Consider the following 21,823-nt stretch of genomic DNA (forward strand, 5'->3'; position numbering starts at 1 on the left):
GGAGTTTCTGAAGGGAAAAGAAGGGTGGGAGCACATCCTGGGGGAATTTTTCCTTCTGCCTGGGTTCTCTTCCTCAGTTCCGGTTGCTCTTGGAAACAGTTGACCTACATCTGCATGTCAAAATGCGAGGGAGATTTCGCTTGACATGGTGTGGCAAGGCTTAGCGGAGCTTGACTTCTGCCTGCGGGGAGCAACCTGGTGCTTACTCAGGACTTTCTGTGCACTGGGAGATCTTGCATGCCTGCCCCTTTCGATTGTGGGCTGTTTTTTTAACCACGAGCTCCGTTCCCCTGTTGAATATTTAAACTAGCTTAAAAGCAAACACGCAGCTGGAACTGCGATCAGAGCTGCCTTGACAGATGCGGCTGGGTCAACCCCACACATTTCTCCGATGAAAATAGGGACACCCTATTCCATTATAATCATGTTCATGATAATAATTTTATTATTGATACCCTGCCCATCTGAAATGGTTGCCCCAGCCACTCTGAGCGGCTTCCCACATATATAAAAAACACAACAAGCATTAAACGCTGAAAAACTTCCCTATACAGCAGGCATAGGCAAACTCGGCCCTCCAGATGTTTTGGGACTACAGCTCCCATCATCCCTAGCTAACAGGACCTGTGGTCAGGGATGATGGGAGTTGTAGTCCCAAAACATCTGGAGGGCCGAGTTTGCCTATGCCTGCTATACAGGGCTGCCTTCCGATGTCTTTTAAATGGTATATAGCTACCGTATTTTTTGCTCCATTGGACGCACCGGACCATAGGACGCACCGGACCATAGGAGGGGGAGAACAAGGAAAAAAAATTTTGTTCTCCCCCTCTAAAACAAGGTGCGTTCAAGGTACATTCACCAGAGCTTGTGGGGCTGGCGGTAGGGCGAAGCGCTGCTTTCCCCCACCGCCAGCCTCAAAGATCCCTGAAGCCTTTGGAGCGCAGCGCCCCGTTGCCCTGCAGAGGTTTGCGCGCAGCCGTCCCCAAGCTAGAGCAGCGAGACGGAACCCTCCGTCTCGCTGTTCTGGCTTGGGAACAGCCTTGCTAGCTTCTGCAGGACAGCGGGGTGAAGGCACCGTCCCCAAGCTAGAGCAGCGCGACGGAGCGCTCCACAGTGCTCCGTCTTCCTGTTCTGGCTTTGGGCTTAGCGGCGCAGCCTGCATTCACTCTATAGGACGCACACACATTTCCCCTTAATTTTTGGAGGGGGAAATGTGCGTCCTATAGAACGAAAAATACGGTACTTATCTCCTTGGCTCGAGGGTTGTAAACTCTCCAACATTTCTCTGACGAAAATAGGGGCGTCCTAAGGAAACACGGGACATTCTGGGCTCAAGTCAGAAACTGTTAGAATTCCTGCTCCATGATTGCAGTCATGGGATTGTTGTCTTTCACATGACGGTGTATGTTTTGACTCCACAAAGTGGGAAGTGACGGAGACAGGATGTTTGTGTTACTGTGTTCCGTAAAGTGCGACTATTGCCCTTTGTCTTTTTCTCTTTGCTGTCTGATGCTAGAGAGAGAGGGAGACATGTTTCAGTGCTCCGTGTGTGTTTATATGTAAATAAAATAGATTAGCCAAAATGCTGAGTTGCTGAGGTCTGTTACCCAAAGCTGTGAAGACTCTGCGGATCCCTAAGTGAGCCGGTGTCGGTTGGCATCGGTCGCTGTGATGTTCGGGAAGAAGAAAGCTTATGAAGCTCCCGGTTTTGGCGGCTTCTGTAAATCTGGGACTGTCCCTGGAAAACAGGGGCACTCGGAGGGTCTGCAATCCTATGGCTTTGCCTGACAAGCCCAGTGAGGATGGGATTCTCCCGGAGAATCACAAAGCCAAACAGCTGGAAGGGAACCCCTTGCAATGCGGGAATCACAACTAAAGCATCCCTGTCAGGAGTGGGGACTTGGGTCTGGATCCTGGTGGATTTCTGTGTCGGCATGTGGAAGGCTGCTGTTGAGAAACAGATCGAAAGCTTTTTTTACATTCCTGTTGAGACCCTCTTAGGATCATAGAATCATAGAATCATAGAATCATAGAGTTGGAAGAGACCACAAGGGCCATCGAGTCCAACCCCCTGCCAAGCAGGAAACACCATCAGAGCACTCCTGACATATGGTTGTCAAGCCTCTGCTTAAAGACCTCCAAAGTAGGAGACTCCACCACACTCCTTGGCAGCAAATTCCACTGTCAAACAGCTCTTACTGTCAGGAAGTTCTTCCTAATGTTTAGGTGGAATCTTCTTTCTTGTAGTTTGGATCCATTGCTCCGTGTCCGCTTCTCTGGAGCAGCAGAAAACAACCTATCTCCCTCCTCTATGTGACATCCTTTTATATATTTGAACATGGCTATCATATCACCCCTTAACCTCCTCTTCTCCAGGCTAAACATGCCCAGCTCCCTTAGCCATTCCTCATAAGGCATCATTTCCAGGCCTTTGACCATTTTGGTTGCCCTCCTCTGGACACGTTCCAGTTTGTCAGTGTCCTTCTTGAACTGTGGTGCCCAGAACTGGACACAGTACTCCAGGTGAGGTCTGACCAGAGCAGAATACAGTGGCACTATTACTTCCCTTGATCTAGATGCTATACTCCTATTGATGCAGCCCAGAATGGCATTGGCTTTTTTAGGTGCCGCGTCAGGCTGTAGCCCAGCAGCTGAAGACAAGTGCCTCTGCCAAATGCCAGGACCCCTGCCCAAATATCCACTGCAAAATAATAATAACAATTGGGAGGGTCTAGGGGTGGTGGCCCCCATGGGGGCTACATTGGGGGACCCCAAGCTTAATCCTACGTAGAGCACATGGGATGTCGGGGAAATCTCTCAAGTTACTTGCTGCTGGTAGAGAGAGATATTCCTCAGCGCCTCTAGAGAATCAGAACTATTATTAGACATAAAACAGTCTGGTGAATTGCAGGGATTTGGCCCAGATTTTGACATGCGTTGTTTTTCATCCTGTTTGTGGGTCTGTTAATTAAAAACGGAGGCTGCCCCAAGGCGTTCTCTGGAGTTCCTTAGAAATATTATTTGCATCCTGGATTCAGCGCCTTCAACCTCCCGCGACCTACATTTTGTTCCAGCTGCAACATCGCCCGCAAAACCCTTGTGCGTCCATTTATCAGTTATTGGTTGATTAATTTAGCGGCTGGCCTTCGTTCCAAGGGATATGTATTCTGGGGGAAATTCTTGGGACCCCTGGAGCCTGTTACTGCTCAGAGATTGGAGTGGCCGTGTCACAACCCTTTTCCAGCTCCTTTGGTGAAAGGAAGGCTCCGCAGTTCAAAAAGGCAACCTGTGGAGCCAACGCAGCGTGTCTGGTGTGGCAAATACAAGCAAGCATAAAAAAATCATAGAGTTGTAGTTGTAGAGGGACCCCAAGGGTCATCTAGCCCAACCCGACAGATATCACCTTCTCAGCAGGTTTCACTTATACGATCTCATACAGATTTCACTTATATGGGACTGCCTCTCCTGGTATGCCCCGCAGAGGACTTTAAGGTCTACAAAAAACAACATTTTGTAGGTCCCAGGTCGCAAGGTGGTTAGATTGGTCTCAACTAGGACCAGGGCCTTTTCAGTACTGGCCCCGACTTGGTGGAACACTCTGTCACAAGAGGCCAGGGCCCTGCGGGACTTGACATCTTTCCGCAGGGCCTGCAAGACAGAGCTGTTCCGCCTGGCCTTTGGTTTAGACTCAGTCTGACCCTTATGTTTCCCTCCCCTTATGGTCTTGATTTATCAGCTATTTTAAAACGAGGCTGCATTTTAAATTGCATTTTAACCTGTATTTTAAATTGGGGTTTTTTTCTCCCTCTCTTTTCCCCCTATTGTGTTTTTACTGTGATTTTATTTTATTGGTGTTAGCTGCCCTGAGCCTGGCTCTGGCCGGGGAGGGCGGGGTATAAATAAAATTTATTATTATTAAAAAGGTATAAACTAGAGAGTGTGTGTGCAGTGTGTGTTGTGTGGAAATGGCTTGCAATCTGCCAGACGTTGGGAGAGTGTTGGTGGAGGGGAGGAAGAGAGTGCAAAGGATGTTTCGGAGAGTTTTGAAGGACTTTGGAAACACCGTATTTTTTGCTCCATAAGACGCACTTTTTTCCTCCTAAAAAGTAAGGGGAAATGTCTGTGCATCTTATGGAGTGAATGCGTGGTCCCTGGAGCTAAATTGCCCAGGGGCGAAAAGCAGATCGTGCTTTTTATTTTTAGAAAGAGGGAAGGGGGTCTTGAAACAAAGCCGCTTAGCAGCTGATCAGCAAGTGATCGGGAGGGGAGATAAGGGACTCTAGCGATAAAGGAGGCTGCCACAGCATGAACCACAAAAATCAAGCATCCACTGTTTCGTTCAGAATATATTTTTTTTCTTGTTTTCCTCCTCTAAAAACTAGGTGTGTCTTATGGTCAGGTGCGTCTTATGGAGCGAAAAATACGGTAGATTGGAGGAGGCCAGACAGAGAGCTGTGGAGCAGTTTGGAGAGTCACCAGAGGAGGCTGGATTTGCTCTTTTCATTATTTAAAAAAATGTTTTTTCTAGGGGATCTGGCAACACGTGATTTTGCTTATATGCATGATGGCCAGAACTGTAACCTGTGTGTAATGACAGCAGCAAGGATGCTTCTTGCCCAGAGATAAAAAGAAGAACTACCGACCAGAGAATAATGGCAGATCAAGCTGGTGAAATATGCGGAAATGGCAAGATGGATGGGAAAGGTCAGAAATCAGGAAGACCAAGTATTTTTTAAAAGACTAGAATAACTTTTTAACCTATTTGAGAGATCACTGTAAAGAGTTGAAACCAGTGGCAGGAATACAATGACACTTGTATTGTAATGTGACATGGATTTTGGATACTGTGATTATATAACAGATAGATTTCAGTGAAAGGTGCAGGAATAAAATTTAGAATTGGAAGCCATGGAGGGAAGGAAGGAGGTCTCAAGGTTTGAAAGGATGCTTTTCTCTTTTTTTTAATGTGTGGAAATGTTATTTAAGCCATGAATCCTGTTGGGGAAAAGTGAGGGTGTCTTCCTCCCCTTTCAGCCAAAATGGCTCTGTCTGTTAACTGGGCACCTCGAATGGGGAAAAAAAAATCACGCCCTGTTCAATTCAAGAACCTTTATTCACCACTGAATCATAAAATAGCTCTTAGAAGACAGAGTTGGTTTTTGTTGGTTTTTTAATTTTAAATACGCATTGTTTACATTCGGCAAAGTTTCAAAGCAACAACATCAAAGTGCGTTTTACAGATGACAGTTCTGCCCCCCAAATGTCAAACAAAAAAGTATGACGGTCTCTTGATGGGAGGAGAGGCCTCAAGAGAGTCACCGGGATTAACGTAAAAGCGGCAGGTTTGCAAGTCTCTCCCTCGGCCAGTCTCAGCTCCCATCTTCTTGCTGCACCTTAAAGCTTCACCGTTCTTGCTTTGCCCTTTGCCAGTTCACCCTCTAGTGCAGGCTAGGCCCAGCTAAGGCCCTCCGGGCGTCTTGAACTACAAAACCCATCAGCCATAGCAAGAGCTCGCGCTGGCTGTGGCTGATGGGATTTGTAGTCCCGGACATCCGATGGGCCCCAACCAAGCCAAGGCTGATAACGAAAGAAAACTTAACTTCCCGTCTGCAGTGCAAAGGTTTTTCCTCCCAGTCCCACACAGGCAAATCTCCAGGCCCCTGAATGGTGGTGGTTCTTAAACAAGGATCTTTCTTTTTGAGAATAACTCTGCATGTGTCCTCGTCATCTCTTGGAGAAGCTACAAAAGAAAGTGTGAACTTTCTATCCCCCCCCTTTTTTTAGGGGGAGGATTTGCTTTCCCCAAACGATGCTTTTGTGGCTGCTACGATTTCTACGTGGAATGCGATTGCATCCCTGGATATTGTCCACGATGTAGTTTGAGATGAGATTCAAACTTGACATTTTGACATCTTGTGAAGCTTTTGCCTCATTTTGATTGTGCGACACACACACACACTTCTGAATGCCAGTGCAGGATTCTTTAGTGTTGCATGGGGTTGGATTAGATGAACTCTGGCGTCTCTTCCAAGTCTACTGTTCTGTAATTCTATGGCTAGCCAAATGTGGAGAACAAAATCAGGCTGAGCTGTAGCAAAGCTCTCTCCCTTTCCCTCTGGCAAATGCCACATCCCATGGCCTGAGCATGTTCTGCATTACTTAAGCAAAGGGATCTAATGCACTAGCTCGGCTGCGGTCTGGCGTTTCTCAAACTTCAGCTGTTTTCAGACTACAGTTCCCATCATCCCTGACCGCTGGCCTTGCTAGCTAGGGATGATGGGAGTTGTAGTCCGAAAACAGCTGGAGACCCAAGTTTGGGAATATGGCCCAGAGATGGCTCTGAGTACAGGTGTCCAGGACACCGTTGTGAAAAACCTGACGACAGCAGAGCAAAAATTCAGATTCCTGAAATCAAACAGAATTTTTCAAATTCTGGATTTCTGGAGACGAAATTCGGCGTTTTGCGGGATGCCCGAAATTTGAGATCCACATTTTGTGCTGAAATCTTCCACCACTCAGTCTGGTGGTGGGGGTTATTTTTTGGAGGGGCGGGCGGGCAGAGGATGGAATCTGCATGTTTCAAATTTGCTGCGAGGAATGAAATCTCTTTGGACTCCAAGAAACAAACCACACCCTGCTTCCTAGAATGACACACGCTCCTCAGCATCCTATCGCAATCCTGACAGCATCTAGTTGAGCGAGGCTCAAAATTTGATTGCAAGAGAAAGACTCCAGCTTTTGAGAACCACCAGCCATTTGGGGAACTGGCTGAGATTTAACCTGTTGATTGCCATGTCGTGTCTTTCTCCCCCCACCCCCTCCGTGCCCTCCTCTCTCCCACCCCTTCACAGCTTTCCCCCTCCCATAAAGCCATTTCCCCACTTGGTATTTGGGATCTGTCTCGAGACACAGGGGGAAACAAACATTTTGGTTCTCAGAACACCGGCACATTTCCTCTAAAGACTAAAATATACATATATTTATATAATTAAAAAAATAGCTTAATTGCTGGACTCTTCTTTCTTTCTTTCTTTCTTTCTTTCTTTCTTTCTTTCTTTCTTTCTGGCACACTAACACATTTTCAGTTACTTATAATGATTGATGCAGAAAGTCACAAGTGCTTTGAGAAATGAGTCCCCCCCCCCAGTCCCCTCGCTTATCTTCGGGTCCCTCACGCCTTGCCCTCGACCCCCCCATGACGGGTTGCAATTAATTCTGGATGTAAAACCTGTTCTGGGAGGGAAATTCTTTTGCAGCGCTGTGCGCCAAACCATGCAAACAGAATGTCCAGAAAGCATGACCATCATGAGGTTGGTTCGGTGGCCCAAAATAATGCAGTAAAGAAAGCCCTGCTTCATGCAAAACATCGTTAGCCTATGGAACTCTCTCCCACAGGATTAAAAAGGATTGTATAAATTCATGGATGAGAGGGCTTTCAATGGTTGCTAGCCAGAATGGCTTGGCTCTCCTTCCACAGATGGAGCCAGCAATGCTTCTCAAGACCAGTTCCTGGAAACCACAGGACGGTCTTGTGTTTGAATCCTGATTGCTGGTTTCCAACAAGCATCTGGTGGGCCACTGTGAGAACAGGATGCTGGTCTAAGATGGGCCACTGGCCTGATCCAGAAGGACTCTTCTTAATTTTTGAATACGGAGGGGAAGATCTCCTTATCTCCTAGCTATTTTGTGAACAAAGATTGTCCAAAAGCTCACGAGGCACTGGCGGAGTCAAGTCCGCTTCTCTGCCATTCTGACAACACTTTTGCACCCTATATCAGAGATGGGGATGTCTGTGGCCCTGAAGAGGTTGTTGAATTCCAGCTCCCAGTGGCCCCAGCCAGCATGCCCAATGGTCAGGGATGAGGATGGGAGTTGGCATTCAACAATGACCGGAGTACCAGTGTCTTCACCCATTACGTACCCCCTGTCTTGGGAATCTGCCAAAGAGATCTCATCTAAGTTGGGTCTCAAGATCCTGTTTCACCAACAAACTGGATTATTTCTCCTTGGCGCTCCAATATTCAACCATTATCAGTGTCCCGCTCCCCAAAAATCCCTTTCCACTTAATCTGAGGCATCCCTTGGTCGTATTTCAAAGATAATGTTATCCTTTGGATTTTTGTCACTTCAACTGTCTTGGTTTTCCTCAAGGCATCCTGGGAACTGTAGTCCCTTGAAGGGCTGATGGGAGTTTTCAGACCATTATCTCAAGACGTCATCTCACTACAGTACTGCTTTAGAGGGAAGCCATGAATGTTAAAGTGGTTTAAATCCTTAGGAGGGAGGTGTCCTTTGCCATAATGGATTTATTCTGAATTAAAGAGAGCACAGGTGTCTCCAGAATGTCATGGATTCATGCCAGCAGGAATTTAGCTATGCTAAACTGGATTCAAGCACCTCATTGCCCCAGCACACCAAATTTTTGTTTAAAAAGAAGCTGACTTTTTGGGGTTGAGGAAGTGATGAAGAAGTGTGGTTAAGAAAAGGACAAACAAATGATTAATGGGAAAACGTATAGACACCCAGCAAGCAAATCAGGATCACTGCACATTATATAACTGTATTATAATGGTGTGACCTCTCTGCAAACAAATCAGAATGAATGCGCAATAAACACTGGATGCAACATTACTTCTGCGTAGGCGTTTTGCAAAGCGGATCAGGTTGAACGCTCAAGAAATAGGATGTTTGGAGGATCTGGTGTGACTTCTGGTGCGAAGAGATGGGAATTGGGTTTTCTGGACCTCCTCTGGATGCCCCGCTTTGTGAGGAAGATGATCAGGGCCAGATCAATGGCCCATTTCGTCTGGCAGGCTGTCTACCAATGGTGTTCATTCAGAGTAGCCTTTCTCAACCTTGGGTCCTCAGATGTTGTTGGACTACAAATCCCATCATCCCTAACCGCTGGTCCTGCTAGTTAGGGATGATGGGACTTGTAGTCCAACAACATCTGCGGACCCAAGGTTGAGAAAGGCGATTCCTGCAAGCAAGCTCTTTTAACCCATTGTCATGACAACACAAGGCTAAAGGCGGTGCCAAGCCAAAAAACAGATAAGCTTTAACAAATGTGGCCTTGTAGAAACCCTAATTCACAACTCGACCCCCAAATTCAGGGAAGACAAACAGGCTGGAGCGGGAGCAGCTGGAGAGGCGTGCCAGACAGAGCAAATAGACGTATATTTAGGGACAGAGTTTATGTGCATGCACTGTGATTTATTTTTATTTTTGCAGGAGCAAAGGAAAGCACAGAAGGGAGTACAGGATTCAACTTCCTGAAACTTTCAGCTTTTATTTATTTATTTATTTTTTGAAACCGAGTTTATAACCCCCTGGAAAGCATAGTGAGTATCTATTATTTGATGTGCTTAACACGGAATGGCCGCTCCTCACATTAAATGGGGGGTGCCCTTTGCGCGGTCGCTCGCTGCCCCCTGGACCTTATGCGGCACCATTAGCACAGACCTGGAGGTCTCCGCCTACCTCAGCCAGTTGCCCAATCCTGCCTGGGGAGGCGTTGCCAAGGTGATCAGGCCAGGTAGAGGAACTACCCAAGATCCTTCCCCTATTGTGTGGGCAGGGTGGTCCCTCCCCCTACCTGGCCCGATCACCTTGGCAACGCCTCCCCAGGCGGGATTGGGCAGCTGACTGAGGTAGGCGGAGACCTCCAGGTAACCCACCTGGGGAAGGTGAGGCCAAGCCTGTGCTAATGGTACCGCATAGGGTCCAGGGGGCTGCATGCGAGCACACAAAGGGTGCCCCCCATTTAATGTGGGGAGCGGTCATTGGGGTGGATTCTCAGAATCTAGAAGATGATGTCAAGGTCTGGGCCCAAACCCCTTGCAATGCCCCTCTCTGTCCTTTGTACAAGATATTGGAACCCGAATAAATGATGCACGATAATAACACCACAGAATTAAGTCCATGGGATGGGAACGTGAGGCGCAGTTGCAAATTTGCCTAATTTATGCAGTTCACAGAACCCGGTTGGCAGGGTTATAGATTGCCTAAGTGCAGAATTTTCACTTTCTAAGCGTCAGTTTCTCACAGCCTGCCGCTGCTTTATCGGAGACGTCGGCAAGACCGGTTGCCAAATGCTCATCTGAAGCGGAGGTTGTGTAAAGGGATCTTCTTTACATATCTGGGTTCCTATTTCTGCACCTTTGCTGCGGATTATCTGATGGTGCTGACAGGCAAATCCGTTTCCCACCCCACCCCTTTTGTTAAGGAAGAAAGGCCTCCGAAAGCCTGCAGAAGATTTGACAACCCCAACCAATTGATCTTGCTGCTGACAAGATTTCATATCTTTTAATAAATGTCTCCATGGCAGCAATGAAAGAGACGATGCCACTCTCCGGAGAGCCCTGCGTGCAGTTGTGCGGGGGGAACTCTCCTTTCCCTAAAGAAATGCAGCTATGGTGTGTTTCTCTGTGTGTGGGGGGGAACAGAAACAGCCCCCCACAACTCGTTGGATCAGCACCATTAAGTCATCAGCTCCAGAATCCAACAGCATCACACATGCGCTGCCTGGGCGCCTGACTCAAATCACAGCATCTTTCCAGAACATCTCTTTTGGGTCCCCTGCAGCCCTGTGGTATTAGATCTCTAAGGTTGAATTTCGTGGAGGAAGAGACGGCTGAGGTGGTCAAGCCAGGAATCTTTGTGAGAGACAATGCGCCAAGTTCAAGGCATTCCTGCTACTATTCAAAGCTCTCAGCCACTTGAGGCCAGTTTGCCATAGAGAACACCTTTCCCCTGCAATGAAGCCCCACAGCCACTTTGGTCAGCGGAATTGGAAATATCACAGAGGCCACAAAAGACCCGTTCCACATTCTCAATCTTTTACCGTGACAGTACCTACCCTTTGGAACTCTGTGCTGCTTGATATGAGGCAGCTGCCTTCACTGTACTCTTTTTAAAATGACTCTTATTATGTTGGAAGCTTCCTTGTGGCTGGGGCAAGCCAGTCACATAGGCAAGGTATAAGTAATAAATTATTGCAGTGGAACCTCAGTTGTCGGACATAATCTGTTCTGGAAAACCGTTTGACATCCGAAAGGTTTGACAACCGAGCCACAATTGCCGGCCGGCAAATTCCTTTAAAAAAATGGAGAAATGTTTGAAAATGGAAGCATTCACTTCCGGGTTGTCGGCGTTTGTATTTCGAATTTTTCGGCTTCCGAAGCATTCGACAACCAAGGTTCCACTGTATTCCTCTTCTTCTTTTCGGTGCCTGCTCATTTTTGTGCGTGTGTTTAGACAAGCCAATCCAGAGGTTTAGAAAGTTGGTGTTTTTAGCCTGCAATTTTTCTCATGCCTTCAATTACTGCACATTTTTTTTTAGCCTTACCATTTTGTTAAACCACTTTGGGGGTTTTTGTTTTTGTTTTCCAATCAAGCGCTGTATAAAAATTTATATAATAAATAAATAAGTGAAACAAGGCAGCGGCCCTGTCCAAATCTGTTCAGCTTCTCTTGGCACAACTGCAGAATTGGCCGAGTGCAGGTGCGTTGCCATAAAATGTTTTCCCCACCCTATGTTGGCGGTGATGACTGTCGGTTGTAGCAGAGCAATTAGGCCAGGGGTCTATCACGTTTTCTCCCCTGTTGAGCTGCAACTGGGAGATACAGAGACTTGACTTGCTCTTTGCGCAGAAACCGACACTATCGCTTGGGGTTTTTTCCTTAGGAACCCAGTGAAGTAGTAAGATCTCTTGTTAGTTAATGCTGCAAGCCCTTCTAATCTGATGCTCGGTCTGTACAGATATGTGCAAATAACACTATCTATATCACCAAAACTGGGGACACGGGTGGCGCTGTAGGTTAAACCACAGAGCCTAGGACTTGCCAATCAGAAGGTCGGCGGATCGAATCCCCTCGACGGGGTGAGCTCCCGTTGCTTGGTCTCTGCTCCTGCCACCTAGCAGTTCAAAAGCACGTCAAAGTGCAAGTAGATAAATACCATATTTTTTGCTCTATAAGACTCACTTTTACCCTCCTAAAAAGTAAGGGGAAATGTGTGTGCGTCTTATGGAACGAATGCAGGCTGCGCAGCTATCCCAGAAGCCAGAACAGCAAGAGGGATTGCTGCTTTCACTGCACAGCGATCCCTCTTGCTGTTCTGGCTTCTGGGATTCAGAATATTTTTTTTCTTGTTTTCCTCCTCCAAAAACTAGGTGCATCTTATGATCTGGTGCATCTTATAGAGTGAAAAATACGGTAGGTACTGCTCCGGCGGGAAGGTAAACGGCATTTCCGTGCGTTGCTCTGGTTCGCCAGAAGCGGCTTAGTCCTGCTGGCCACATGACCCGGAAGCTGTACGCCGGCTCCCTCGGCCAATAAAGTGAGATGAGCACCGCAACCCCAGAGTCGGCCACGACTGGACCAATGTTTAGGGGTCCCTTTACCTTTATCTATATCGCCGAAACACCACCAAGGAAGCTCAAACCCAAGGTGCATGCTTGCACTCCTAAAATTACTCCCAGCTTGCAGATTGGGGGCCCCTCACAGGCTGTATAGAAAGGGAATATGGGAATATGGATGGCCATTTATCCTTACTGGACTGGGATGCAGACAAGCGCACACCCTCAACTCCGGAACGAGCAAGGAAACAGAGAAAGCTCTGGAGAATTTTCCAGCCCTGCTCAACAGAACTGCGATATTCTCTACACTTTGGGAATCTGCAGAAAGACAATTTTGCCCTCGGCAGTCAGGGCCCACCTTGGAGGTATAAACCGCGTTGAACTTTCCCCCCTACAATCAGGTGGCATATACATTCTATGAAACAAGCAAAGAAACTGCAGAAAGATGGAAGGAGGTGGAAGCTTTACAGATGCCTTGAAATTGGCCCAAGGGGTGATGACATTTGCAGGTGAAGGAAGAAAAGAAAGTTTGGCTTTAAAAGAAGCATGGGCAAATACATTGAGGAATAGGTCTAACAACAGAATGGAGCATCTATGAGCAGGAGCAGTCTACCTCTGAATACCAGTTAATGGGAGAAGCAACAGCGAGAAATGGCTGCTACCCTCATGCCCTGCTCGTGGGCTCCTCTGCGGCCATGATCCTGATCAGTAGACAGTTTTCATTTTTTCTGGGACAGCAGCTGATGCCATGGACCTGATATGCGCACTGACCACATCCCTCTGGCAATTCCCATCTCCTGGCTGCGTAAACCTCCACCATGGATCTGGTCTGACACTCTTCCCCTTAGTAGCCGACTGTGGCATTCAGGGAACTTTCTTCTACCCATGCTCAAAATCCAAGCTAGTTACATAGGACTTGGCCAAAGTTCAATGCAGCTCAATATCCTGACTGGCAGTGACTTTGCAGAGTCTCAGGCAGGGGTCTCTTCCAGATCTACATTGTGGCCTTCCGCATGCAAGCAAGACGCTCTACTGCCAACCTATGATCCTTGCCCATAAACTGCTCCCTCCTCCTCCTCCTCCTCCTCCTCCTCCTCATCTGGTGTTGGTGCTTAAGCCATGTGCTCCCACTGGCCAACGCTTGAGCCAGCCCTGGATCTTAGAAGCAGATCCCATGCTGCAAATAGCAGAGGCGTATGTTTCACTTCGTTCGGATAGCGCCACGTGCTAAATGACATGACACAGAAAGCTTCACGCTCAAAGTTTCCCTCTTCCCGCGCAGACTGACACCACAAAGCTTCAACATTTGACAGTTCTACAAAAGCGCATTAGAGCAGCGACAGCACCAATAAGCCGGGCAGCCGCCGCCGCCCAAAATGGGCCTCGATCTTCGCAAAACACAAAGAGGCGTCTCCACTTTGCAAACCACGTTAAAACAAACCCACGCGGCGGCAGAGGCGCTTCGTGCACCAGCTGCGCCAGATTTTCCTCGGGTTCATTTTGCTCAGCAGAAGGTGACATTGCAAAGGGAGGTGTGAAGTTTGCTCGGAAAGAGCGAAAGATAAATCGCTGCCTTTTGAGGCGACTCTGCCATCTGTCCCCATCTCCCTCCAAAGCACGGTCAGCGCTGGGCAGTCTCCTTCCAAGTCAAAGGGGCAGCAGGTACTTTTAGGGGTGGGGAAATCTGTCAATTTTGATTTCTTCCAGTTTCTCAGTGTTCCAATCTTAATCCACATTTTGCAGCAGCTTGCAATTTTCCTTTTTTTCTTTTTTAAAAAGTGCTCATGGAAATCCATCACATTTTCATGCAAATTTCTCCTAATAAACACATGTTTGTATGCAATTTCACAGACCGAAGACATTTTTCCACAGCATTTCCCCCGATTGTGCTATTTTCATTGATGTATGCATTTATATGCACATTTAACACAATTCCCTTTTTGGGAGGCACACATTACTTGTCTGGAGAAACGCATTGCAAAATTCGGGGATATGTGGGTTTCAAAGTTCCTGTGCTGTTTTGGAAAAATGTGAATCTGGGAAATTTGAATTTGAATGCAATGTGAACCAAATTCCTCCCCCACTCCTTGCTTCTACACAGGTAGCAACTGCATAGCATAGCCCAGGGGCTGGCAACGTGTGGCCCATGGGCCGGATGCAGCCCATGAAGAGCATTTTACTGGCCCACGAGCCGCTCCCTTGGCGAGTCCCCCACACGCTGCGCTAAACCAGTGCAGCACAGCATGGAGACTTGCCAAGTGGTGCTGGAAACCACATATGCGCATGCGCAGATACCGGAAACTGCATCTGCACATGCCCAGATGCCAAAAAAACGCTTCTGCGTGGGTGCGATTTTCGGCATCTGGGCATGTGCAGACGCGATTTCTGGCATCGTGTTGCGCCGGTCCAGCCCACAGAGGATCTCAGCGGGAGATCGTGGCCACAGAGGATCTCAGCCTTGCCGACCCCTGGTATAGCCTCTCTGTGCAAAAATAGCCACCCCAGTTTTGCAGAAGGTGAACTGCTGTTGGGAAATGCCCCCCCCCAATACACTGTGGCTCAACTTCCACTAGCATGCAAATTTCTCAATGAGCGCACCATGAAGTCATAGCCTGTGTGTATGAACTTGCCACCATAGTGCAATCCCCATAGAAAAGGATGTTTGTATGCCCCCTTGCTTTTTAAGGGAAAACTGCTCGCACATCCAAGCCCTTTTCATAAATCTGGGTTCTTCTCCATGCATTTAGCAGATGTGGGTAGGGAGAGCAGAGCCTGTTGCCTCACACTCTGTACCCATTGAAGGCGTGGAGGGCAACCCAAACCTCTGAGCGGGGCTCCAGCTGTGAGCTGTTGAGGGTGGAGCGATCGATTGAGGCACGCTGATGTGCTAAGCAGCTCTTCAAACTGAGCATACCATTTCCTGCACTATCCGTTCAATTAATGTTTATATTCCCCAAAGGCCTTTAGAACCATCCTGACGGAACCCAGTAATACAAATGATCACATTAAGAAAAATTCATTTGCCTTCAAAGCATTGCAGAGATATTTTCTGCCTCCCACCCAGCTTTTTCTTAAAAGAACACAAAACAAGTTTTTGGCTCAAATTTACGTTATGACACCCAGAAGGTCAGGGGGCTTGATCCAGCTCCTGTTAGTCTGCACTTCTCTACATGCTTCCCATTGAACTCAGTTAGACTTACTTCTGAATAGATAAGTGCAGAACAAAGTAAAACACTTTTAAGTCTTATTGATGCCCCTAGGAGAAAGTTAAGCCTAGGCTCTGCGGTTTCCCATTGGAATATGTGAGGTTTGCAGGTGCTAACTGGATCGTGGCCCCGACTATCTGATTTCTGGGTTAAGAATAAGAATAAGTTTTAAACAGGAAAGAAAACATATATCAAAAGTGCTCAGGTCCTGTTCAAAGGGTGCAAGGGTTAACACTGCAGAGATTGGGGGGGGGGGATAATTCACAGCGAACATCACATCATCATCCACTTACAAACCTCTTTTTTCCTGCCTTCGCAGCACAGTGAGCTGTGAGACTGATGGGGTGGGGGACAGGGAAGAAAGGAAGGCCATGAACTAGTCAGGGATTTATGATAATAATAATAAAAGGGAGGGAGACCACAAACCCATAGCTCAATTTTGACCAAAGTTCACAGGCAGAGAATCTCACAGTCATCATCATCATCATTCTTATTTTCTTAAAAAAAGAGAAAATAAATAGCGACGTCATTCCACCCAATAAATAAATAAACACATAGGTAAATAAATAAATAAACATCTTGCTCTCCTCGCCCTCCCCCAACAACCCTCCAAACCTAGAGATGAAATATCTCTTAGAAGACACTTTGGTCTCTGTTCCTCTGAGTCACACCTTTTAATCCTGCTCTTCCACCCTTCCTCCCAGTTATATGTCCTGGTAACATGAAATCGTGGCTTCCCAGGCAAATTGCTGCGCACCATGCGCAGTTATTGACCGCTGCCCTCTGTTCACACATCCCTTGGAATGCGATCTTGGGGGCAACAAGAGGAAAAGGAGGGAAAGCTTTCCCCCTCCTGGTAGCCACTCCATCCAGTCGAATGCCATTGCTTGGAGGACTTGCCGTAGGTGGATGCTGTCACAGTTGCCCCCGCTTCCAAAAATGAAAGAATGTTCCAGCTAAATCCTGAGGGCACATCCCTGGATTAATCAGGGTGACCCAAACCTTAGATTGTTCCACTACCAGAGACTCTGCAGAAGGATGCATTAGAACGAGGGCAAGAAAGATAGTATCAGGCCAGAATTGGCTCTCGAGTCCTCCTCACATCCAATGGGCTGGTTTTCTCTCTGGCACTCTCTTTCAAAAAGGAAAAGAAGGCGAGAGGGGGCAGAAAGTAATGGAAATTGTAGTCATAGCAGCAGCAAACATCCTCGTGAGCTGACCTTCTCTGCCCTTGATGAATGAGGAGGAACCAAAATAAATAAATCAGTCCCCGAAACGACTCTCAGTTAAAGCAATCCCTCACTAAGAACAGAGCATAGCGACACATGCTGAGTAAATAACTTTGCTTTAAAATCTCTCTTCGTCTTTTTTTTAATTATTCTTTATAGAAATAAATACTGACTTTTCTTGAATTTAAGGTAACATTTGTTCAAGTTTCTGCACTGTGTCAAAGGCGACTGTTCAAGGTCATGGTTTATCGCCACTGCCAGAAAACTCTTGTGTTTAAAAAGTATCAAAATGTGGAATTTAGGAGGCTCGTGTTCCCTTTCTCCTCCATCCTTGTTGCTTTTTGTTTTGTTCCTTCTTATCGGATGATTATTTTTAATTTTTGCTGGTTTTTTAGGCATCCTTTTAGACTCTTCGGACCGTTAAGCTGGCCACACCAAACACTTTGCTCCCTTCCTCCTCCTGTCCCTTCGGTGTCACCTCCAGGGCCATGATGAAAAAAGAAACTTTGGCAAAATGGCTGCCTTCCTTGTAAACATGAGGGTGCCCTGCTCCTTGAATACTGCATTTCTCAGAATGCATGGAGCAATGCATTCTGGGGCCTCCTTCCTGCAAGAGCTCTCCATTTACTCCAGGTTTTGTGACCTTTATGCCCTCACGACAGGAGAACAAAAAACCCCCAAAGGTTGTGCAAGTCTTTCAGAATCAGGATTAAAATAAAATAAAAATCACTACCTGTGAGAGTTGGCTGCTGGAAAAGGCAATAATTCTGCGAAGCAGAACTGGATTTTTGCAGATCCAATATCTCAGTGAGGGTTCCGCTGACCCTCCTTTTCTCTGAATTCTCACTCTCCCCAGCGTTGCTATATGAATTCTTAGAGACTATTTATTGCCTGCCGAAACTGAGAGATCTTCTTAGGGCAATTTAACACTTCACATGGCACCAAACGTAGGTTTTCCACCCAATGTGTCACTTGGCCGGGAGCTGCAAGTAGATTTGTCAATTTTTTTAAGTCCTCATGAAAACCCACCAGCTTTTGAGTCTGGATTTCTCCTAACACTAGAATCAGCAGCATCCCATACCTAAGATTTCAGGGCCTAAATGCCTAGAGTTGGCCTTTGTAATGTCTTGGAGACGGAGGTTAATTGGGAGGGGTGAGTAGAGGAGGGCAGAACCTGCAGACTATCTGTTCTCTAATTTGCAGCCAGCTCCTGCTGGGCTGAAGCTTGCAACCTGCATACACACTCTTCTTAATTATTTTAAATATCTATATTAAAGGCACACTTACCACTTGGCCCTAAAAAGTCCTCTGCTTCTCGTTCAGGCAACTACTCTCTCCTCTGTGTGGGTCCAGGGAGCACCTTCCATGGGGCTCTGTCCAGGGTCCTGAAATATTCTGATTCAGGGCCCATTCAGACTTCCACTCGTCCCTAAAAAGCACGGGTGTGAGTGGTTTTGCTTCTGCTCCACCGCCTTCCCCTGTGGAACACCCGTTCCTTCGTGATAAATCTGAGGAACTGTCCATTGGAGAAGACCCGACTGACATTTGCTCCGATTCAGTGGCAAATGATAACACAGTCCTAAGAAGGATTAACCTTTTCACTTTGAATGGTGCATTGAAGAAGCCCAGATGCAGCCTAAACTAATTTGCAGTTTCTGCAGCCTTCCTGCTCACTGAGGGTTCTGTGTTCAAGAACCCCTAAAATCAACATGGTGTCATCATCAAGTGTGCTTTGCACAACTTATTCATGCCACAGAATTCTCGGGGTTTTTTTTGTGTGCAACATAAGGAATAAGGATCCTTCCTCCTTTTGGGTGTGGGGGGGGGGGTTTGATTATCAGTAATAGAAGCTTTATCAAGTAATAGAAGCTTTAGAACCCACCATATATAGTCCTATCTGTCTTTTTCAAATAACTTATCTTTGTAACTACAGTTAAGCCCGCAACTTACATCACATTCTGGGCACTGCGCATAAATCCAAAATTGTGTATAATCAAAACATATGGGGTGCAATGGCGGATAAGATTGCCAAAGACATTTTCCCTGGATGCATGCCGCCTTTTAATTTAATTTTTTTTTTTTTTGCAAAGTGCATAAAGCTGAATATAAGTTAAACCTGTATAAGTTGTGGGCTTACTGTACTGAACCAGGAGTCCAACAGCTGCTTGATAAGGGTTGGGTCTGATAAGCATTGGCTCTGAGATGGGGGTTGCCTTGTTTTTTTCTGGCATGGAGCTTGTGCCTTCATCAGCTGCACACCAGGCAGAAACCCAACAGGTCAGCTTCGCCGCCCCCCTCCAAGACTGGAGATGCTCTGATGGAATAAAAACAGCTTCGGATAATTCCAGCTGATGAAGGCACAGCGTAGCGACCCTTGGCTTAGACTAGAAAATGCTTCCTGTGAGTCCTCTCTCCAGGCCAGCCCTCGACTGCCTCTGGGGATTCAGCATAAATGCTATGCCAGAAAGGTTGATCAAATGTTTTGGCCGTGAGCTTATAAGCCAGACTCCTCCTTGCAGGATCTGGAACCTGCACTTGCTAGCTGTGTCATTTTTGCTGCTGATCCATCGCCACAGCAGGATGTTGACTGCAAACTCCATCCTTCTTCCCCAAGAAATCCAACTGAAGCAAAGCCATCTGCCTGAGAAATTCGGGCAGAGCTGGTTCCTTTCATTTCTGGCAGCTATGTGCTCCCTAAATCTTGGCATAAACGGCAGGGATTGGGAACTGGTTAATGTCGGGGGCCAGTTAATACCTGGAGGGCACTTGCAGATCTGGAAATCATGGGGGGATGGGACTGGATCTCCCTGCCTCCTGGAAAGCAGGCAAGCTAGGGATGATGGATGGAGGAGGCTTACATTCAAAGCAGAAACGTCTCCTTTCCACTGTGCCAGTTGCCAAACGATTAATCAATCGGCGAAGCCACCCGCCAGAAGAGGAAGGTGGCGGCTTTCCATGAATCAGGAAAAAGTTGGTGGCAAGAGATGAAAAGAGGATTTTGCAGGCAAAGATGCTTTGTGGCCTGTGCAGGAGAGAGAACAAGGGCCCTGGCTCAGCGGCCCAGGTCCTGGGTTCAGTCCTCAGCATCTCCTGGGAGGACTGGGGAAGACTCCCTGCCTGAAACCATGGAGAGCAGCTATCAGTCTGTATAGACAATACTGAGCTGGATGGACCCAGGGCCTGACTCTCTATAAGGCAACTTCCTATGTTCCTGGCTCCAAGAGGGAAATTGGTCAGCGGGGAGAACATTCCAGGGTTCCTATGCAAGTTAGGAGATTTGTTTTCTTAGGATTGTAGCGGTCTCTGGCCGTAGGGAAATTCGGCTTTGCCTTTTCTTTCATAAGAGAGAGGGAAAAAATCAAAATGAGCAGGAATCCCTGCTTCTCCCCACAATAGGAACTGCCCCCTCCCTCATTAAAAAACCAAGAGTGAGCAAGAGAAAGAGCCCGAAAGGAAAGAGATGAAATGAGGCTCCGAGGTGATGGAGTTTCAGACGTTTCCACAAAGGAGGAGGGCAAATCGAGGGAGTCAAGGGAGCCTCGTTGATTTGTCACCCTTGGCCGAGAAGTTGTTGGAAGGGCGAAAAGAAAGAGAGAGTCTCAACGGCAAAGGAAGGATCTGCAAAGAAGGGCCAAGCTTCCCTTGCACAGCTGCCTCCGTGAGATGAAAGGAGGAGGAGGAGAAGGAAAAGGGGTGTTCCCGCTGGCAGTCTGGAGAAATTCCTTTGCCGGGCGTATTTTGTGTGTGTTTTCATAGCACCATCATCTCAGCGATACAGCTGACCCTTCACCGCACGGAAAAGGAGCTCGTCGCGCCCAGTCCGGAAGGCCTGCTCAAAGATGCGTGCGCTCGGCTGGGTGCTTCTGAAAGCGTCAGTCCAGAGAACTGAGGCTGGCAGGCAGGCTGCTGGTGTTGGCGCCAGGATGTCTTTACTAACAGACGGGCAGGAGGTGTTAATCTGGGGTGCGCGTTGGTCTCTCCCCTTGCAAAGGTTAACAGCCAGCTTCCACCTTAATGTGTAAAATCTTTGAAAAGCCCGGCCTCTTCTTCAGGGCCTGGAAGAGATAGAGAAGAGAGAGACGGCAATAAATTTCAGGGGAAGTGGTGTGACAGAAGAAACAGGCTGCTCCAGTTGGGCCAGAGCTGCTGCTGCTTCTTAATTCTTTTTAACAACAAAGAATAAAAAATAAAAAGGGAGAACGTGAAAGGATAAACTATAACCCTATAAGAAATAACAATTGCAATTCCATACATACTTACCTAATATATAGATACTGGCATTATCCAAATACATACTGTATTTTCCCATGTATAAGACTAGGTTTTTTAACCAAAAAATTAGGTTTGAAATTGGGGCTCGTCTTATACACGGGTAGTGCTGAGGGGTGTTTTCTTAATCTGGAGTCCCCCAAAATAGGGGGCGTCTTATACATGGGGGCATCTTATACATGGTATGTATTTATTTTTTAACCTGAACGGGTTCCAAATTTCATTATATTTCCCCCTGCAAACTCTACATCTATAAGCAATCCACTCAAAAGTGGTAAGTGCAATCATGTGGCAGGGGGTTGGACTCGATGGCCCTTGTGGTCTCTTCCAACTCTATGATTCTATGATTCTATGTTTTCAATCCATTGATTAAATGGAGGCATCAATTTATCTTTCCAATGCAGCAATATAAGTCTTTTGGCTATAGTAAGGGTAGGAAGAATCCAGTTACGTTCCTCAGTTGTCAAATTCCATGTCGTAGGTAAGTAGCTCAAAAGAATATTATCCTCTGGAAATTTTATTTTTTCCCCACACAGTCATATTTATATAATCCACTACTTTCTCCCAAAACATAATAAGTATAGGTCATTGTAAAAACAGCTGTTTCAAAGAAATATTATCCTTATTACGTCTCCGACAAGACAGTTCTTTTCTATACAAACGCCATGGAGTTCCAATAAATTCTAAATGTTTGGGCCAAAGAGAGGGAACGTTTTCTGGCCGGGTGGGTCAGATCCTTATATCCTCAACCTGGGCGAGG

At 46.9% G+C, this 21,823-nt stretch overlaps 1 protein-coding gene and 2 long non-coding RNA genes across 3 annotated transcripts in view; all 3 read right to left on the reverse strand.

Moving 5' to 3' along the window:
• Nucleotides 1-5,152: 5,152 nt before the first annotated feature.
• LOC309540591 lies at nucleotides 5,153-6,811 on the reverse strand. Its single transcript, XR_014223374.1, has 2 exons — nucleotides 6,214-6,811; nucleotides 5,153-6,013 (listed from the first exon to the last, which is right to left on the reverse strand). It is a non-coding gene; the product is annotated as an uncharacterized lncRNA (long non-coding RNA).
• A 4,071-nt stretch (nucleotides 6,812-10,882) lies between these two features.
• LOC309540168 lies at nucleotides 10,883-20,284 on the reverse strand. The gene is made up of 2 exons (XR_014223092.1): nucleotides 19,653-20,284; nucleotides 10,883-19,601 (listed from the first exon to the last, which is right to left on the reverse strand). It is a non-coding gene; the product is annotated as an uncharacterized lncRNA (long non-coding RNA).
• A 6-nt stretch (nucleotides 20,285-20,290) lies between these two features.
• FBXO41 (F-box protein 41) overlaps nucleotides 20,291-21,823 on the reverse strand; it is an 86,254-nt gene continuing 84,721 nt past the window's right edge. The window contains exon 13 of the mRNA XM_082236405.1: nucleotides 20,291-20,849. Coding sequence (XP_082092531.1) covers nucleotides 20,787-20,849 — 63 coding nt within the window. The 3' untranslated portion in view covers nucleotides 20,291-20,786. The remainder of the gene's footprint in view (nucleotides 20,850-21,823) is intronic.

This window comes from Podarcis vaucheri (genome assembly GCF_965113315.1).
Source record: "Podarcis vaucheri genome assembly, chromosome: 9".
Lineage (NCBI taxonomy): Eukaryota > Metazoa > Chordata > Lepidosauria > Squamata > Lacertidae > Podarcis > Podarcis vaucheri.